The 18,023-nt window shown below is 43.6% G+C and overlaps 1 protein-coding gene across 6 annotated transcripts in view; it reads right to left on the bottom strand.

Annotated features, from left to right (window-relative positions):
- ITGA6 (integrin subunit alpha 6) overlaps positions 1-18,023 on the bottom strand; it is a gene marked incomplete at both ends in the record, with an annotated part of 74,182 nt that overhangs the window by 34,904 nt on the left and 21,255 nt on the right. For 5 of the 6 annotated variants that reach the window (XM_084236595.1, XM_084236596.1, XM_084236597.1 and 2 more), the window contains 2 exons: positions 1,202-1,281; positions 2,871-2,995. In XM_084236595.1, coding sequence (XP_084092721.1) covers positions 1,202-1,281; positions 2,871-2,995 — 205 coding nt within the window. Of the gene's footprint in view, positions 1-1,201; positions 1,282-2,870; positions 2,996-18,023 lie in introns of those variants that run through there. The other variant, XM_084236600.1, reaches the window with a different exon arrangement.

Genomic DNA, 18,023 nt, shown 5'->3' with positions numbered 1-18,023 from the left:
GAGGCCATTATCTAGCATATAGAAACCTAGGGCTACTGTCTTCTTTTCACCAAGAGAATAATGCTGAGTCCAAATACTACCTGTCAATCTGTAATCCATAGGCACATATTTATCTGTCACATAAACAATGGGGAATACCTTATTCCATTTCCAAATCTAATTTTTTTAGTGGTTGTATAAATCTTCATATCAGTGAAGATTTATATATATAAATTTATATATATATAAAATTTATATATATATTTATATATAAATTTATTTATATATACAAATATATTCTGGAAGAAATAAATCATGGACATATTTTCACAGGTAAAGCAAGCACAGCTAATGCAAGGACATGTTCCTCTTAGCCATACTATTTCCTTGTAATCAGTCCTAAATTGCATTCTAAACTCAAGATTATATCCCTGAATATGTTTATTTTTAAAGGCAAAAAGACTTATACTGCTGGAAGAGATGAGATGTTCTCTACCATTTCTATTCATGGCTACCCTCCATGTAACACAGGCTGAAATATTTTATAATAGCCAAGTCAATTGCATAGTTCACCCTTATTTTAATAAAAATTCAATGTTCAATAAAACACTGATTTCTCTCAAATTCTATATAAATTTGTTAGAGCAACCAGATTTTTAAAGAGACACCAAAAAATCATCATATTCCAGCTTAGAAGGCACTTTCAAGGCCATCTAGCACAATCCAGCTAGCAAATTCTCTTTTCTTTGCTACCACTTCTACTTACAGCGGTTCGGGAAAAAGAATTGAAAATGATCTGATTAAAAAAAAAGAAAAAAAAAAAGATCTGATTTTACTTTCCATGACCATATCCATATTTCCCATAACTCAGCTATGAAAGCTATACAGTTCTTCAGACAGAAACCATGTCTAGTTTTAATGTTGCTTTCTCAAGGCTAGAGTTGTAGTGATAGTCAATGTTTATTAATAAGTTATTTAAGTCTGAGTTCTACAAAAAAGCAGGTTGTATGATTGAAATTATATCAGGAATCACAGGAAAAATAATGCGTTGATTTCTTCTTGACATCAATTCCAGCTTTAAACTTCTTGACATCAATTCCAGTAGGTTTGCTAGACTGTATACTCCATGCAGGCAGGGCCTCTGCCTTCTTTGTCATTGCTGGAAGTCTGGTGCACATAAGAAGCACCAAGCACTGCACAATCATCATTTCTCTATACTTACCACAACTTTGCCCCCTGGACCCTGACTCTGGACAGTGACCCCCATCCATTGATCTTCCTTGCTTTCGGATAAAGGGTCAGCTGTGGAGAGAAGCACAGGTAACACAGTTAAAACTTCAGTGACTGATACAGATTATGAACTAATAGATGCACAAAAATCATTCCAAATTACCTTGACCCCAAGTTTGGCTGCTCAGTAAATTTCTTATCCTAAGAAAATAGGTACGTGACTATTGGTAAGACTCTTTGATAAAATTCTTTACATAAAACACAAAGTCTACCTGTAGATTTGCTCTGATACCCAGGGTCCGGAGGACAGAGGCATTTGAAAATTGTAAGACTAAAGTGTAGCCTTCTAGTATATTCCTTTTATAGTAACCACGTAAAGTAACCAACTACCATCCAAGCTAATAAAGTGGGCATATACATATACACACACATACATAGACACACACTCTCAAATTATTTATATAATAGCAAGAACTGTTCTTTCCTTTACTAATATGGGAAGCCAGGGCCTCCTATTCACTTTAAGTCTCACAACTGGCAAGTTATACCTACCAATGCCAGAAAGAATGTGCTGTATCCATTTTACCCTCTTTGTCTCCCCTCCCCCAAACAGAAAGAAACTACAAATACTAGCATCTGCTTACTTCAGTATCAGTTCAAACCCCTATATGACCCTAGATCCAAATTTTTGCCTTCTTCAGTGGGAAGCAAAGCAGCATAGGATGTATCCCAAAGTGATTTAGAATTTCAATCTTGAGTCATTTAAAATATGAAAAAATAGGGCCTCCCCTGGTGGCGCAGTGGTTGAGCACTGGGCTGTAAGGCTGCCCACAGCCTCTGCAGCACCTGTTCATTCCCCAGCCACCGGCGAGGGTCCCACAAAAAAAAAAAAAAGAAAAAAGAAAAAAATAAAGAACTTTAAGCAGAAGAAAAAAATAATGAAATGCTAAGTAAAGGGTGATTATGTCTAGATTACCATGGGTTTTGTTTTTTTTTCTTTATAGGTCTATGTGGTCAACAAGTTTCCTATAATTAGCACATGCTATTTTCTGATCAGTAAAAAATTGAAAGCAAGTGTTATTTCTGAAAGATGGAAAAGATAAGAATATCAACATGAATCGCAACTCTGCTTAGACCAAGCAAGTCCAATTAGGTCTGGTTGCTCAATAATTGCTGTACCCAATATACCACGTTCTCACCAAAAAAGCCTGTTTCTGAGACATTAAGGTAAGTTTAATCCATGTGGCCAGCTCTTATTTCAGAGAGATCTGATATTTAAAAGAGACTTTCAGCCAAATATTTTAACAGCAAGTTAAGACATTTTGCTTCCTGAGTATAAAATATACATTTTCAATTTTCTCTGAGGGCTAAATTTAGGTTTTCTATAACTTCCTGTAGAACCTCAACATGTCACTAGGTGGCAGCATCAACTCACCATATCAGTTTAGAAACCACAAGTAGGAGAGGCAAGAGGATGCATCCCAATGTGATTTACAAAGCAAGTTTTCAGAGCCAACCAAAAACCAGTTAAAACGGATGGAATTAAAAGCGGCCCTCTCTCCAAGAATAAATGTCTCTATGCCCTTTCCTTCCTCATGCTAAGGGCAAGAGGAGTACTGACGAGCTGGTGAAGAGAACGCAATGAATGCAAAGGAACACACCATCGTTATCAAATTCGATCCGAGTGCACGGCCCCCGGGAGGTGATATCACAGCTGTACAAGCCTCCCGTTCTGTTGGCCCTCTGCAGTGGAAGGGCAACTGCCCGGGGCGCCCCCACGAGTAACCTGTTGGCAAAACAGAAAATTTGGAGATTTGAGTTTAATATATACTTAACATTTCCATTTGGTTAGAACCAAGAGATCCCAGTATTATTTTTTGCCAGGGAGTCCACTCGCCCCACTTAGGTGGGAAGGTAGAGTTCTGTGATTGGCTTATGCAACACACACAACTACACAAGCAGGCACAAGAGCAGTACTGAAAGAAGAAAACAATTGCCATTGCTCATTGTATCAGCAGCCCTCTACTGAACCTGATCTTAGGGTTTAAGGGACACACTTTTTTTAAAGTGAAGGATAAATGAAAACCAAAACAAACCCTTAAAATTTGACTGCAGAATTGAGACCACTATGGGGGTCAAAGAGCCCAAAGGCCTATGGTGGAGGATTATGGGGGCACTTGAGTGTACTATCCCACCAACACACCAATAACCCTAAAACATACACAGTGTTGGAAACCTAAGTAATGCAATAAAAGAATTACAATTTTTTAAAAAGACACTTTTCATAGACCATGACCCCTAAGCCTAAGCCAAGGCCATCACATGTAACTCAACAGACAGAACAACACACACTGCCACACTAGAGTGGAGAAGGGGTCACATGATATTGATCAAGTGATCAACATCTAACACTATGACTTCCTGAGGTCTTTATCAAGGGTACTTTGATAGTTCAAGGGTAGAGAGATTAACAGTTTATATACTATTAAATTAATTGAACTAGTAAGCCATCAGACTGAGATGCCTCTGCAGGTGCCTGGGTAAGATGTAGGCAAACCAAACTCTAACCTGTAAATACCTGAAGGTTACAAAATTAAACCCTAAAGACAACCAGTCACAACCAACGAGGCCTTAAGCTATAGCCCATCAAGTAATTTCTTTTCTTTGCACATTTTCCCCAGCTCCAGTCCACATAGCACTTCTAGTCTAGTATTGCCAGATTCAAATCATCTGTGTTCAAATAAATTCCTAAGATTTTTTTTTAATAGAGGCATGTTTTATTTATTTATTTGTTTGTTTGTTTGTTTTGTTTATACATGCACTGGGTACAGTCAGAAGCACGAAAGGGTGAGAGAATTCACCAGAGCCAGAGCAGGGAGCAGAGCAGGCAGAAGGACCGAAGTACACTGCTGAGGGATGCAGCGGGCGGCAAGAGAGGTCTGTGTGCCATGTGGGACCCTCCTGTGGTGGCTAGGAAGCAGCCGGGGATCGAACCGGCGCCGCAGAGGCCACGGGCAGCTTCGCAACCCAACGCTCAACCGCTGCGCCACCGGGGAGGCCCTCCTAAGATTTTTTTTTTTAATGCCTCAGTTTATTTTTTCACTCTAGTGACTTTGAACCTAATCTTTGCCCAAGAGAACTCAGCTAACTGTTATCTTTTGCAGCTTCAGCCTCTTTCCCAATATCAATTCTTACCTCTGGACACTCCTGTCATCTCCAACATGCTCCTCCACTATCCCCCAACCAGTCTCACCTAAAGGATTCACGAAGGGTCTGTATAGTGCCACTTATGTACGAGGCATTATAAATATTTCTGCTTCCCACCCATTATTCCCAATATTCCTGTTAACAGTATGTAAGAAGAACCTTATCCAAACCCATGATCCTCAACGTTTCTCACCCAAAAAGGATCTTAGGGACTTGTTACCTTTCTGCTAATGATCTTTACTCACCATCAGTTTTATAATCTCTAGAGTCTGTTCACTGACATAACGAGGAAAAGAAACAAAATGGACCTGCCCTGGCAGACCCAGAGAAACCAGGCAAGAACTGGGAAAAAACACTAGGTATAAGACTGTCAGCAGATAACTCCACAAACTGAAAACAAGCCACTGCTGGCCTTGAAGAAATCCACAAATCCTCAGATAGAAAAGCAAAAACAAACAAAAGAAAAACCCACAGACCAAACAGTCCCTTCCACCTGTCTCTGATATGATCCCAATAAAGAATTTAGCACATTTTCTTTATTTTAATTTTTTAAACATATTGTTTTTTTAAAGATTTATTTATTTATACAAGAGCTGTGGTACAGGTCAGAGGTGCAGGAGGGTGAGAGGATTCACCGGAGACAGAGCGGGGAGAAGAACAGACAGACCAGAAACACTGCTGAGGGGAGCAGCAGGTGAGACAGGAGGGGTCTGCTGCGCCATGTGGGAATCTCCCTGGCTGGCCGGTAATCAAACCCATGCTGCAGAGGTGGTGGACAGCTTCACAGTGCTGCGCTCAACCCGCTGTGCCACTGGGGAGGTCCCAGCACATTTTTTAAACCAGTGCAACCCAGAAAATGCACAGAGAAACAAGAAAAATACACTCAGAAAACAGAAAAGGGAGTCAAATTCTGTTCAGGGAGAGCCGGTGACACAAGGTGCCACAGAATGGTGGGAGAACACTGTCCTTGCACTGTGATTCCCCCCAGGCTCCTGGACGGTGACTCAGTCAACTTCCACTTCCAATACCGCCACATTTGAAGCACACACCCAGGTACATAACTTGGATGGGGACTAAACAGGATGCAGGCAGGGTCCTTGGTGCCTCAAACTCCTGGGCAGAAGACAAACACCAGGTCAAGGGCACCAGGATCACAGGACCAGCCCACACCTATCACAATTATTTGTCCCTGATCCCAGGGCCTGGCGCAAGTATCTGAGAGGTCAACTAGTCTGAGTGAAGAAACTGAATGACCTGGCAGATTCAGGGACGGAACCCTGTCCCAGGTGCTGGAGGGAGAAGCAAGGTGCAGGGGCAGAATCCACAGGAAACACCCAAGTTCATCAAGCCTTTCACGTTCACACATGAGGCAACAGAGGCCTGGGTAGGAGGGTAATTCCTCTGCTCCTAAAATCTCACAGCTATTTAGCAGCCAGGACAAAGGATACCTTGGAGCAAGGTTCTGTACATGCCTTTAAAATGATGCCTAGGAAATAAACCTGGGGATTTTAAGGCGTTTACAAGCTAACTGAAAGGGCAAAACCCTACACAAATGAAACATCGAAACAAGAATTGCTCTAATGGATCTAATGGTGGAAGGAAAGGTTGAAGAAAGGTGGAGTCACAGAATTATTGCAATGGGTGGAGTGAAGGGAGAAGAGAGTTCCAGTAACCAACTTGGGGTGGGGGGCGCAAAGAGGGCCCTAATGAGCAGCCCTGGAGTTCCAAGGTTATTACTGTGTCTGCTCTAACCACTTCCTCCCCTAGTTCACACCCAAGGAGGCCGGTGTGTTGCTACTCAAGGCAGGTATTTGTTATTTCCTGTTTACTATCTCACCCATTCACTCATTTCACAACATTCAAAAGACTCCTAGGAAGAATATGAATTGCCTGTCCCCTTCCCACAAATTCTGGCCCCCCAGGGACATGGGAGGCAGGGAGGACAGCTCCCTAAGCCGGTCTCTAACCACAGGAGGTAGAGGTAGAGAGGGCAGGACCGAGTACTGTCCAGAGGAGGGCGCCATAACCTTCCCGGAAGAAGAGGGACCCCAAGAGAGGCAGTGGCGCTGGAGGTGGCCAGGTGAGGGTGGCCGGCATGGACACAGGCTCAAGGGGAAGCGACCAGAGGAAATGGAAGAGTGGGAATCAGGATGCAAAAAGACAGAGTTGGCGATGTCTTCGGGTTCCACTCCTGGCTGGAGTGGGAGACGTGTACCCGCTAAGCCACTGGGACAGCCACTGGGAGCTACTGGGAGATGTGTACCCACACCCCCACCCTCCCCTCATGCTTCCGCTACCTGTTGTGCCCCCAGAGGACCGGTGCTTCCTGTTGTTTAAAAAGCTGCTAATATTGTTCCATTTTCACGGACGTTCCTACAGAACGGCGCCTTCCTCCAGCCTCTTTCTCCTGGCTGTGCAGTAGGGTCTCTCCTTCCTGTCATTTCCATCTCCCACTTATTCCCTTTCCCCTTAAAGGGTAGCTCCTTCAACATGCTGTGACATACTTAGTATTTAACTGCAGTTTGCTGGCTGGTGTTAAGGGCTGGGGCAATAAAATTTCGCATGTGTTAAACATGCCAAGCTCTTGCAGAAGTCCTCCTGTTTTACTCGTGGCGGTTACTCAGATGAAGCTGACCATACAGTAGGATGGAAGCAGCAGGAAGGTTGGGGGGGCGGGGTGGCAGTGGATTCAACACATAGGAAGAACGAACACTGCCAAGTCAGAAAAGTGCATCTCTGGAGAATCTTAGCTGCCACCTGCCTTCCTGTGGGCCCCACCTATAATGTTTCTAATACTGTCCTTCCCAGGTCTCTGAAGAGTGGGCACAGGAAGCCCACTTTGGAATCTGTCCTATTTCGGAGGGAATCAGGGGTGCTCTGTAACCCTTGGCAGATCTCTGCAGTCTATTCCCTAAACCACAGAAGGAAATCAGACATGGAAAGGGGGGCACCTCTGCTTCAGCTGCACCCCATTCCCTGAGACCACACCTATAGGAAATCATGGAGATAATGGGGGGGGGGCATACAGAGTTAAGTTGGTAGATTCAAGTCATAGAAAAATAAGGAAGCACCTTGGCAGAGAACATGGTAACCCAAATCAAATTCAACAATCGGCAGGTATCTTAATCCTCAAGGTAAAGCTGCCCTCTCCGGTTCAGGAAATAAACTCTCTGAATTCTGCCTGGAACCAGCAGTAATCATAGGTGGTCACAGCCTATTAGCTGAGGCTATGTCTGGCAGGAACAAATAATTGAAAATAGAGCTTCCTCCAGTCACAGCCAGTGTCCCTGGTACAACCCACTACTACCTAATCTAAATCCTTTAGGCCCTGGCACTGGTCTAAGCCATTCTGAGGGCAACTAGCTTCTAAGCCAGCAGAGTAGATGGCGCTTTAAGAGGGCATCTGCATCTAGAGGAATCTCCCATCACCCCCAAATCAGGGTCTGCTAGAATCCCAGCTTGTCCCCTTTACCCATAATGTCCACTGATGCTGCATTCTCTTTGAGCTGCAGGACCTCTGGGCACTACAAGTTCTAGTATCGAGGCAGCAGCAGTCAGGTTGTTCAGTTCAAAAGAAGGGACAGCAACTGCTTTTATTACTGACCAGTCCAATATGCATGGAGGAATCCCCAACTCCAGTAACAACTCACATTCAGAGGAACAGGGCCAAGTCCCTAAGTTGTGGCCTTCAAAGGGAAAGCAACTAACAGAATGGGGCCTAAGAGGCCTATTCCCATTATTAGGGCAAAGGAAGAAAACTGTATGAAGGAAGGATGGGCAAGAATATGGATTCAAATTAAGACTGCTTGACAAAAGAGGGAAAATTACTGTCCAAGTTGCTTCCCAAAAAAACCAGTGGACAATCAACAAATATTTTGATGTGGCACAGAGGGAAGAAAAAAAAAAACCTGCCAGGGAATTCCAACAGATTGGAACCCCACATTTATAATACAAAACTCAAAACTTACTGAACTACACCACCTTCTTTAAAGGTGAGAAACACAATTTGAAATGTTAAAATACAATGTGAAAGGCTAATTACACAAGTGTGACATTAAAAGGTGTTTGCAGGCCAGATCAAACTTCTTGGCACAAAGACACAAGATCCACTATTGTGTTATCAACCACAGGTCATTTCAAGTAGGTCACCCGAGTCATATACTCCAGTTCTCCCCCAAATAGAGCCGGCAAAATTTGCCGAATACCTTCAGTCAAAAGTCCTAAACACTGAGGACACTTTTAAAACTCTAAGGACAACAGCAGCTTTGCTTCATTGTTTTTGGCAATGATTCATTTCCTCAAGAATTAAAGATTCTGCCTCTAGCTAGGCAACTTTGTCCCGGGAAATGCCAACTATTGCTTCATTAGAACAAGGACACTATTATTGCTTAATTTAAAACACAGCTTTATTGGCTTGTCCAAAGTAAGTCTTAAAAAGTTAGCAGATGGCATTGCCGTGGCCATGTGTCACCTCTATCTTTAACACATCTTCAAGCCCAATTTTCAATTTTTGTTCAAGTAACAAATACGGATGATAAATCAAGAAGAAAGAAACTATAATGGACAAAGCAACAGATTCTAGACTCATCTGAAGACCCCATCTCTGGACCAATCTCTTTCATGGTGGATTTGCTTCTTCATAGCTTTAGACATTATGCTTATATATTATTTCTTGATTTATCAGCCTTGGCAGTAACTGTTGATTCCACAATAAGATAAGGAAAGAATTTAAACTACTTGCTTACTTTCCCTCCTATGTTTAATAACTGCATTTCTTCAATTTTTCTATTTGCTACCGTTTAAGTTTTCAACAGTGTATTTAAATCTCTATTTTCCCTTCGACCTTCAACCTCAGTTGGTGAGACGACACTACGGGCACCATCACCCTTTCTCCCAAATCCTCCTCTTGCTTTCCCTCCCATCCATTAACTACATGTGTACACTGTCACCAGAGTTATCACTGCTTACATTTTGTCTTACAACCACATCCGGTCATGTCTTCTTTTATGTAGCCAGGTAAGTAATCTTCAGTGCTGAACCAAACGACATTGATGCCATCCTCTTTCTATCTGGGACCACCACCAGAAGTCTTTGGCCTCAAAAGAAACTGTTCTTCATACCGAGGTCAGAGAGATTTGCTTTTCTTGCATCCTACCAATTGACTGGTGTACTTCACATGTGGAGTATGACTATCTTTTCTTGGCATTTCTCGTTGCCTTTTTTGTTATTATTTGCCTTTATTCTAAACTTCAATCTTTTCTACACAAATGGACGCAATCACGCTTTGTATTAAATCAAGGGCTCTTCTTTTGCCCAGGACCCCCCAGAGCCCATTGACCATCTGCTACTATGTAGCCCAACTGCACCTTCTGACCTGCTGGACAGGGTCATCCTAGGACTTCTCACTGGCCTTCCAAGCAGATTTGCTTTTACCTCGGATCCCAGGTTCCCCTCTTATTTGAATTATTTTCTTAAACACCATCCTAAGGAACAATGCATGGTAAGTAAACTGAGTCCCCCATGTACAAAAACACCCCCCTCTCCCCTTGACCATTAGTTTGGGTATAGGGCTCTAGGCTGAAAAACATTTCCTTCTAAACTTTCATGTCACTGCTCTTATTCTAGTATCCAGTATTGTCAATGAAAATCCGAAGTCCAATTTTCATTTCTTTGAGGCAAACTGTAGACTCTCCACTTTACCCTAGGTATTCTACGCAGCACAGCAGTTTGTCTTTATTCACTTACTGCGCTCTGTGTGTGCTCTTTGAATCTACAGACTTCAGACATTATCTCCAGGAAACTCCTACCATGGATTGATCACTTGTTTCATTTTATGTTCTTTCTAGAACCTCTGTTCACTATCAGGTATTGGACCTCCTAGATTAATCTCTCTTTCTCTCATTTTCCTTACCTCTATGATTCTGGATTTTTCAGCTTTATTTTCTAGTATCTGTACTCAAATATTTTAAACTTCAGCAGTTATATTTGCAATCTCCCTTTGCCCAGATCATGCCTTTTACATAACAATGTACTCAGTTCTTACCTTGTGGATTTAGCACGTTCTTGAATTTCTGAGCATCTTACATAGAAGTTTTTCCCTCAAGTTCTTTCTATTCCTGGATTATCTGTTTCTTTCAGTTTTTCCTTTGGTTTACTTCAGCCATTCTGTTTTATGCCACTAGTTCTCATCACATGCTTGGTAATCCTTGTTCTCTTGTTTTGCTGTTGTCTAAAAAGGTCCATTCCTGGCTCAATTTTATCCTGAGCAGGCATTCTGAAAGGAGTCCTGGGTGGGGCCTGCTGACCGCAGGATTCACTTTAGGCGGAGTGGGGTGAGGCTAAGTGGGGCCTGTGGCCAATCTGCAACACCTCTCTTCAAATGCCAGGGAAGGAAGGCTTAAGTCCTGGGGTGTCCACAGTCACACTGTAAGGCCTGGCCTGCTCTCACTACCTTGTCTACCTCTACAGGAATACATTCTTTTTCATTCCCCCTTTTTTTTTTTTTAAAGATTTATTTATTTATGCATACAAGAGCTGGAGTACAGGCCAGAGGTGTGGGGGTGCGAAGATTCACCAGAGACAAAATGGGGAGCAGAAAAGGTGGATCCACTGAAATACACTGCTGAGGGGAGCAGCGGGCGAGACAAGAGAGGTCTGCTGCGCCATGTGGGCTGCTCCCTGGCCACCGGAGACCAAATTCGTGCTGCAAAGGCTGCGGACAGCTTCACAGTGCTGCACCTAACCCCTTGTGCCACCAGGGAGGCCCTCTTTTTCATTCTTAATTATGCTGTAATTCATTTAAACTTTATAAAACATTCAATGTGCTACAGGTTTTATGTTTTTGGTCTACATGCTAAGTGGCAGTCATCCATATGCTGTACAGAGTTGGGGGCTCAGGTCGTCCTCTGGCATCTAGGGTCCTCATATAGACCTTCATTTCCAGATTTACACCCCATTCCTGCTCCCTGCCTTACTTGAGGATTTCCAGCAGGACCACAGAGCAGACCATCTCCCTCTTCCCCAGGCACAGCATGATGGACTCCAGATTGTGGCTCCTTCCTTGTTAGGCAGACCCCATCTGCTTTCTGCCTTTTAGTAACCACTCAGCCACAGTGGATCCCTGAGGAGCCTGGACGACAACCTGTATACCCAGTCAGCCATCTGGAACCCAGTCAGTGCTTGAAGGAATCTGACTTTCAGCCTAGTCTCCCTGCGGTTTGAAGTAAACCTCTTCTCCCAGCTGTCACCACAGTGTCTCTGTATCATCACTTCCACCCGAGACACCATCTATGCCCACATATAAAACTCCCTGCATGTTATTTTTTAAAAGTCTAAAAGAGGCTTTGGGCCAATTTGTCTGTTTAGGCTTTTATGAATGTAGATCAAATATAAACTGACATTTGATCATTTACGCAAACATTTAAGACATGATGTTAAAACATTCATTTAAAATAGTCTTATAGTTCATGAAGCCATTTTAAATCTGATTCCACATGATTCTTTAACAGTACTCTCTGGAAGCAATGTTTCTAACCCAGTTTTCCAGAGCATATCAAGGAAATTTCAAAGTTTATACTAACATCCAAAACTTGTAATGAGGATGTCCAATCCTAAGAATTACTACTGGAATGTGAGCTGCACTTCTCTGCCTCCTTCTTTAAGTCAATTTACTTGATTTTAAGTATTTTAAAATCGAATTTGACCTCTATCAGCATCCACAATTAAAACTGATTAAGGTCCTTTTAGGCTAATGTGTTTATAACAGAACTTTTTTTTTTTAAAGATTTGTTTATTTATGCATATAAGAACTGGGTGTAGGCCAGAAGTGCAGTGGATGAGAGGATTCACCAGAGAGAGTGGGAGCAGAACAGGCAGATCTACTGAAATACACTGCTGAGGGGAGCAGCGGCTGAGACAGAAGAGGTCTGCTGCACCATGTGGGTTGCTCCTTGGCTGGTGGGGGATTGAACTTGTGCTGTAGCGCTGTCCTTAACTCCTGCGCCACCAGGGAGGTCCTATAACAGAACTTTTCTGTTCAAAATAAAATAATCAAGGGGACAGCTCCCATAAGAACAATTTTATAAAGACTCAGTTATAAGGTGGAACAATTTGAGGGTGGGAAATATATTTTGCCTTATATTCAAGGGTATACAGAAAACTATTCTTCAAGACCTCCTAGTGGAAAAGCTCTCTGTGCTGTGGACAAACATCTGAGAAAAGGTCCTTGGGACACTCCATCCCTCCTTCTTGAAAGTCTAGGCCCTTCCACACAAAAGCCATGTTGTACTGAATTGTTTGGGTCATCAGACAATCTACAAACAATTAAAGCTTCAGCCCTAGGCCTGGCTGGCCACAGATCCGGGTGCCCTCAACATGGTCCTAGTTCACAGCTATTGTGTCCTGGGCCGCCTTCCTCTCCAAAATGTCCCAGTTTGGAAGACAAATTCTCTGACCACCCAGCCTGAGGGAAAGCTAGCAGTGAACCCTGACTAATGCAGTGGCCTAAGTAATGCCATGCTTGGTGGTGGGAGAACTACGGGGACTACATCTGAGGGGAGAAATCAGATCCTGTCCAAAAATTAACAATGAAAGAAAATAAATATGAATTTTAAAAAAATTTGCAAAAGGTGATTTGGAGATTTTCAAAAATAATAATAATGACATGTTTGAAATTCCAACCATGTGGTTGGATTTGACTGGGCTCACAGGCACACCCGAGTTGTTTGGGTCTGGGATAATCTGCATGATCAGGCATCTGAGGGCCGCTTCACCTGCCCTGCCCGGTAAAGGCCCGTCTCCCTGCCCATGCTGACTCTCCAGGGAGTCACTGATAGAAGCACTGTCCCTCCTCTGGCTAGAGAAGCAAGCGCCTGCTTTCCAAGGGCCAGCAGGGCACATCCACACATTCCACAGGAAATGTCCACACCCCGCCGCCATCCACCACCCTCTGGCCACCAGCAGCACGCAGGCCCGCCCACCTAGATTGCTGAGGAATTTTGCCCTTTTCTTGCCTCTCTTTAAAGGACCCTCTTCTCTTCCCTTCCTTTTTCCACCTAGTGAGGAAAAGAGGCGGCGGCATGAAAGCTTGCTTGTGGCCTCTGCTGGGCCAAATTCCTCGCGGGAGAAAGGGCCTGCTTCTGTCCTCTGCACTTAGAAATCAGTCATCACACGAATACCCCACGACAGCTTTCCAATCAAAAATATCCTTTATAAAGTATGCTTTTATATTTTATATTACATATTTTGTATGACTGTCATAAATATATATAAATTTTTCCAAGTTTGAAATATTTTTAAAGTTTGAAATGACTTTCCCTTATTTTGGCAACTAGTTAAAGATCTAAAAATATGCCTGAGGACTCTGCACTCAAACAAATTTATATCGAACAGCAATGAGCTATGTATTAGCAAATATTACTATATTTATGTGTCCCATTGTATCCATCCTGAAGAACATTTCAGAACAGCCTAGAAGGAAAACTTTTTAAAGATAAATACATTGAGTAAAACTCTAGTTTTCCTACTGGGAGTTAAGAAAGGAAACTGACTTCTTTTTCAGGAAAGCCATTGCTATTCACAACCATCCCCCAGGTCTGGCTGGGTGCTTGGCAATGAGATCTCCAGCCTCTCCGACCCTCTGTGCAGGTTGGGGCTGTGATGCACCTAGAATGAAGGTCCACGAGGACATGTGCATCTTGTTCTTTTTATCCACAGACCCAGCCAAGCTTCTACAGCAGGCTCCAGCACATGGCAGGTCCTCAAATAATTACTGAAGGATAATCACACCTCAACCACCTCGAGGGTATGGAGCCTGTACTCCCCACTGCTCTGAACAGTCAAGTATCAGAGGTCGTCACTACCAAGTGACTCCGAGGCAAAAGCCATCTGTACAACTGAACCTTGAGTTGGCCAGGTGCATTAGTTTTCTAGGCTGCTATAAAAAGTTTACAAACTTTGTGGCTTAGAACAGAAACTTGCTATCTTTAGCTTGCTATGGTGCAAAAGTCCAAAATGGGTCTCAGTGGGCTAACGTCAAGGTGTCAGCAGTTCCTTTCTGAAGGTTTTAGGGGAAAATCTGTTCCCGTGCCCTTCACAGCTTCAAAAACTGCCTGTGTTCCTGGACTCGCAGCCCTCCTTCCAACTGCAAGGCTAGCACCCAAACATCCTGAAATCTCTCCTTCCCTCTGCTCCTTTCTGACACTGTAAGGATGCTTGTGATTACATTGGGCCCCCTGGATAATCCAGCACAATCTCCCAAATCTTACTTAGCTTATTAACAACAATAATCCATCTGCAATTTTAATTCCCCTTTACCACTTCACCTCACACATTCACAAATTTGAGGGTTAAATATAAATGGTCTTTGTAGGCATTCTGTTATCACAGCAGGAAATCTAAACAGTCTCCTATTTAAGTATTCAGACACCAAGAACTTAAATTTTGATGACAGCCTCAGCAAAAACATTTTAGGCTAACTATTTCTAAAAAGCACACTCTGGTTTTACCTACTTCCTCACACACATAACCGTTTAACTACACTGGGCTCCTTTCATATCCCATCCAATCACCACACTCCTGCCTCAGGACCTTTGTACAGGTTCTCTGTCCTTAGGATCCTTCTACTCACCTTTCAGGCCTCTGTTTAAAAGCCTCCCTTTACCTTCTAGACTAGGTCAATTCCTATTCCCTTGTAATCTGTCATTTATCTTTTCTTCATAGCAGTAACTCTGGTTAGTAATTACTATTTGACAGGACTTGTGCATTATCCATCTCCCTCACCAGGTCACAGCTCCACAGGGGCTGAGGGTGCATCTGTCTGCTCACTGCTGTGTCCCCTGGTGTTCAGCTCCATGCTTGGCACTTCAAGGACACTGAGTAGGTATCTTGAATGAACAAATCAAGTTCCTTATGTATTAATTTACAGTTAAAAGCAATTTCACTTTTAAGAATTTCAGTGCAGATTTAAATGTGAGACCCTCAACCATTTCTACAAATAATCCTTTAGAGGCAAAGAAAATGGAGAGTACAGCCTGCTGATCCCCTGGGCCCCTACCTCTCAGTCTAACACCAGCAAGTCAGACACAGCTTTGAAGTTTCTAGCTTGTTTTGGGAAAACAAAAGTCTGCATTCTGTTTGTACTGTGATTTTTATTTATTTATTTATTTATTTATTTATTTATTTATTTTTAAAGATTTATTTATTTATTTTATACAAGCATTGGGTACAGTCAGAAGCGCAGGAGGGTAAGAGAATTCACCAGAGTCAGAGCGGGGAGCAGAGCAGGCAGAAGGACCGAAGTACACTGCTGAGGGGAGCAGCGGGCAGCAGGAGAGGTCTGCGCGCCATGTGGGACCCTCCTCCAGGGGCCGGGGAGCAGCCGGGGATCGAACCAGTGCTGCAGAGGCTGCGGGCAGCTTCGCAACCCAGTGCTCAACCGCTGCGCCACCGGGGAGGCCCTTGTACTGTAATTTTTTAAAAAATGGATGTAAAAGCTTTGCTATAATTAATGTGGCAGTATTTTAAACAAATGAAGCTATCTCTATAGGTAGAATGCAATGCTGCCTGCCAGTTTGAGAGCACAACCTTTCACTCATCTGTTTCCTTTAGCAAATATTTCCCAAGCTCTGCCTTATGCTATGACTGAGCCACCTCCTCTCCTCAACCAGACCTACTACTGGAGTTGGTGGTTTTATTTCCAGCAACTTCCTACAAAGGAAGCTGTTTTTTTCAAAACTGAATGCTTAGCAACCCCCTCTGCTGACAGTGGGCTTCAAGGACCCAAATCCAGCAGTCTAGACAACAAAAGGAGGGGACTCAGATTTTTCAAAAGACAGCTCTAAGTAACTTGAATGTCCTGACCTAGAACTTCCCAGCTAAAACAAATACCAAAATGTACCCTCCTTAGATGAGTTTTGAGAGAAAGCTTTAGAAACTCAGACTTGTGAAGTGAACTTTGAATTCTGATTCTGGTTTTACACATGCAGAACTACTAGTTTTGGAATGTCTTCGCTCCATCCATTTTGGACTTTCCACGTACTTCTCAGAGAGGAGAGCTGTAGGACAATCACCCTACTCCTAGATAGGGGTCACCATCTGGAGCTGGTCCTGTGACACTGCAACCTCGTGACCACCACCCCATCCCCCTCGTCCCTGCCTAAACTGCAACCAGACCAACTGAACACTTCTTTCCAAGCTCCTCATTTACACTGCCACACTCTGCAATGCTGGCAGCTCCTTGCACAATGTCTGGCTGTCTTACCCCCACCCCTCCTGGAGCACCACCACCAGTGATGATGGGTCCTTTCAGCCGCCCGGGGTGCTGGCAGCCTGTATAGGGTAATGGGGTATCCCTTTGGGTAGGCCTACTGCCCACTGACTCCCGCCAGTGGTTTCCTGAAGAACTTGAGAAGCCCAAATGATCTGAGCTCAAGTCCTTTACTTTAGGGAAACAAGAATGAAGGTTCAAAAAGGACCTGGCTAGGTCTCATGGTCAACTAAGCAGTTTGCATTTAAGACCTTAAAAGTAAAAACAGTCACCTGGAAAGAGGAACTAGAAGGTCAGGTTTGGACAAGGAGACTAACTACATTTCACCTCTTTCTGAATCAAATTCAGAAATATTTCAGGACAAGGTTTGAGTAGTCTCCAGGTTGTCAAATTCCTCCATAATCTTAGTGGGGAGGTTAAGCACAAGTGGGGGAGGGAGGTGTCTCTTCACTGTTAGAGCTTTAACGGCTCACTCTAAGAGGGTACCATATAGACAGAGCCCTCTCTAGCTGCTTCTCCTATGTAAATAAAAGTGTACCACTACCTACCTGTCCGTCAAGGTCAGGACCTTCTCCACTGTTCATTCCTCTCTTGCCCAGCAAGAACAACTTTAAACAGTGGACTCACTTCCCTCATTTAAATGAGAACTAGAATCTGATTTCCCCTGTCTGGTTCAATTCTGACCCTCTAGCCCCGTCCATTCAGGTACTGGACAAGTCTGCGCAGGTCATTCGGAAGTGTCTTCCCTGGGCACCTGCTGCTCCCCCTCCCTGCTGCTCCTCTTCCATCGGATCCTCCCTGGCCTCTACATACTTTTATCCTGAGGCTGGAAACACCTTCCACCTACAGAGGACGTGCTGATGTTTTTTCAGCACAGATGTCTTCGTTCAGCTCCACACTTGCATATCCAACTGCCTATGAGATGCCTCCACTTAGACCTCATATTTAATATGTTCAGAAAAGAATGCAGTTTCCACCCCCACCCATGATCCCCACAAGGCTTCCCTGTCATGATAAATGTGTCCAGTTGACCCTTGAACAACTCAGGGGTTAGGGATGTCCATCCCTCACAGTCAAAAGTCCCCAGGTAACTAAGTTGGTCCACATCCTAGGCAGTGTTCCACATACTGGGATGGTTCAATCTCAGTGCAAAAATCCCCGTAGGGGAAAAAAAAAAAAACCCTCGCATAAGTGGGCCTGCAGACTTCACACTTGTATTGTTCAAGGGTCAGCTGGTCCATCTACCCAGGTGCGCAAGCCAGAAACCATGGAGTTACCATGCCTTGCTTTCCCTTGTATCCCAAGCCCAGTGCATTCTCTTGGCTCTGCCTCCACACCTGAA

Source organism: Talpa europaea (genome assembly GCF_964194135.1).
Source record: "Talpa europaea genome assembly, chromosome: 1".
NCBI classification, from domain to species: Eukaryota; Metazoa; Chordata; class Mammalia; order Eulipotyphla; family Talpidae; genus Talpa; species Talpa europaea.
This window is presented reverse-complemented; position numbering and strand designations above follow the sequence as displayed.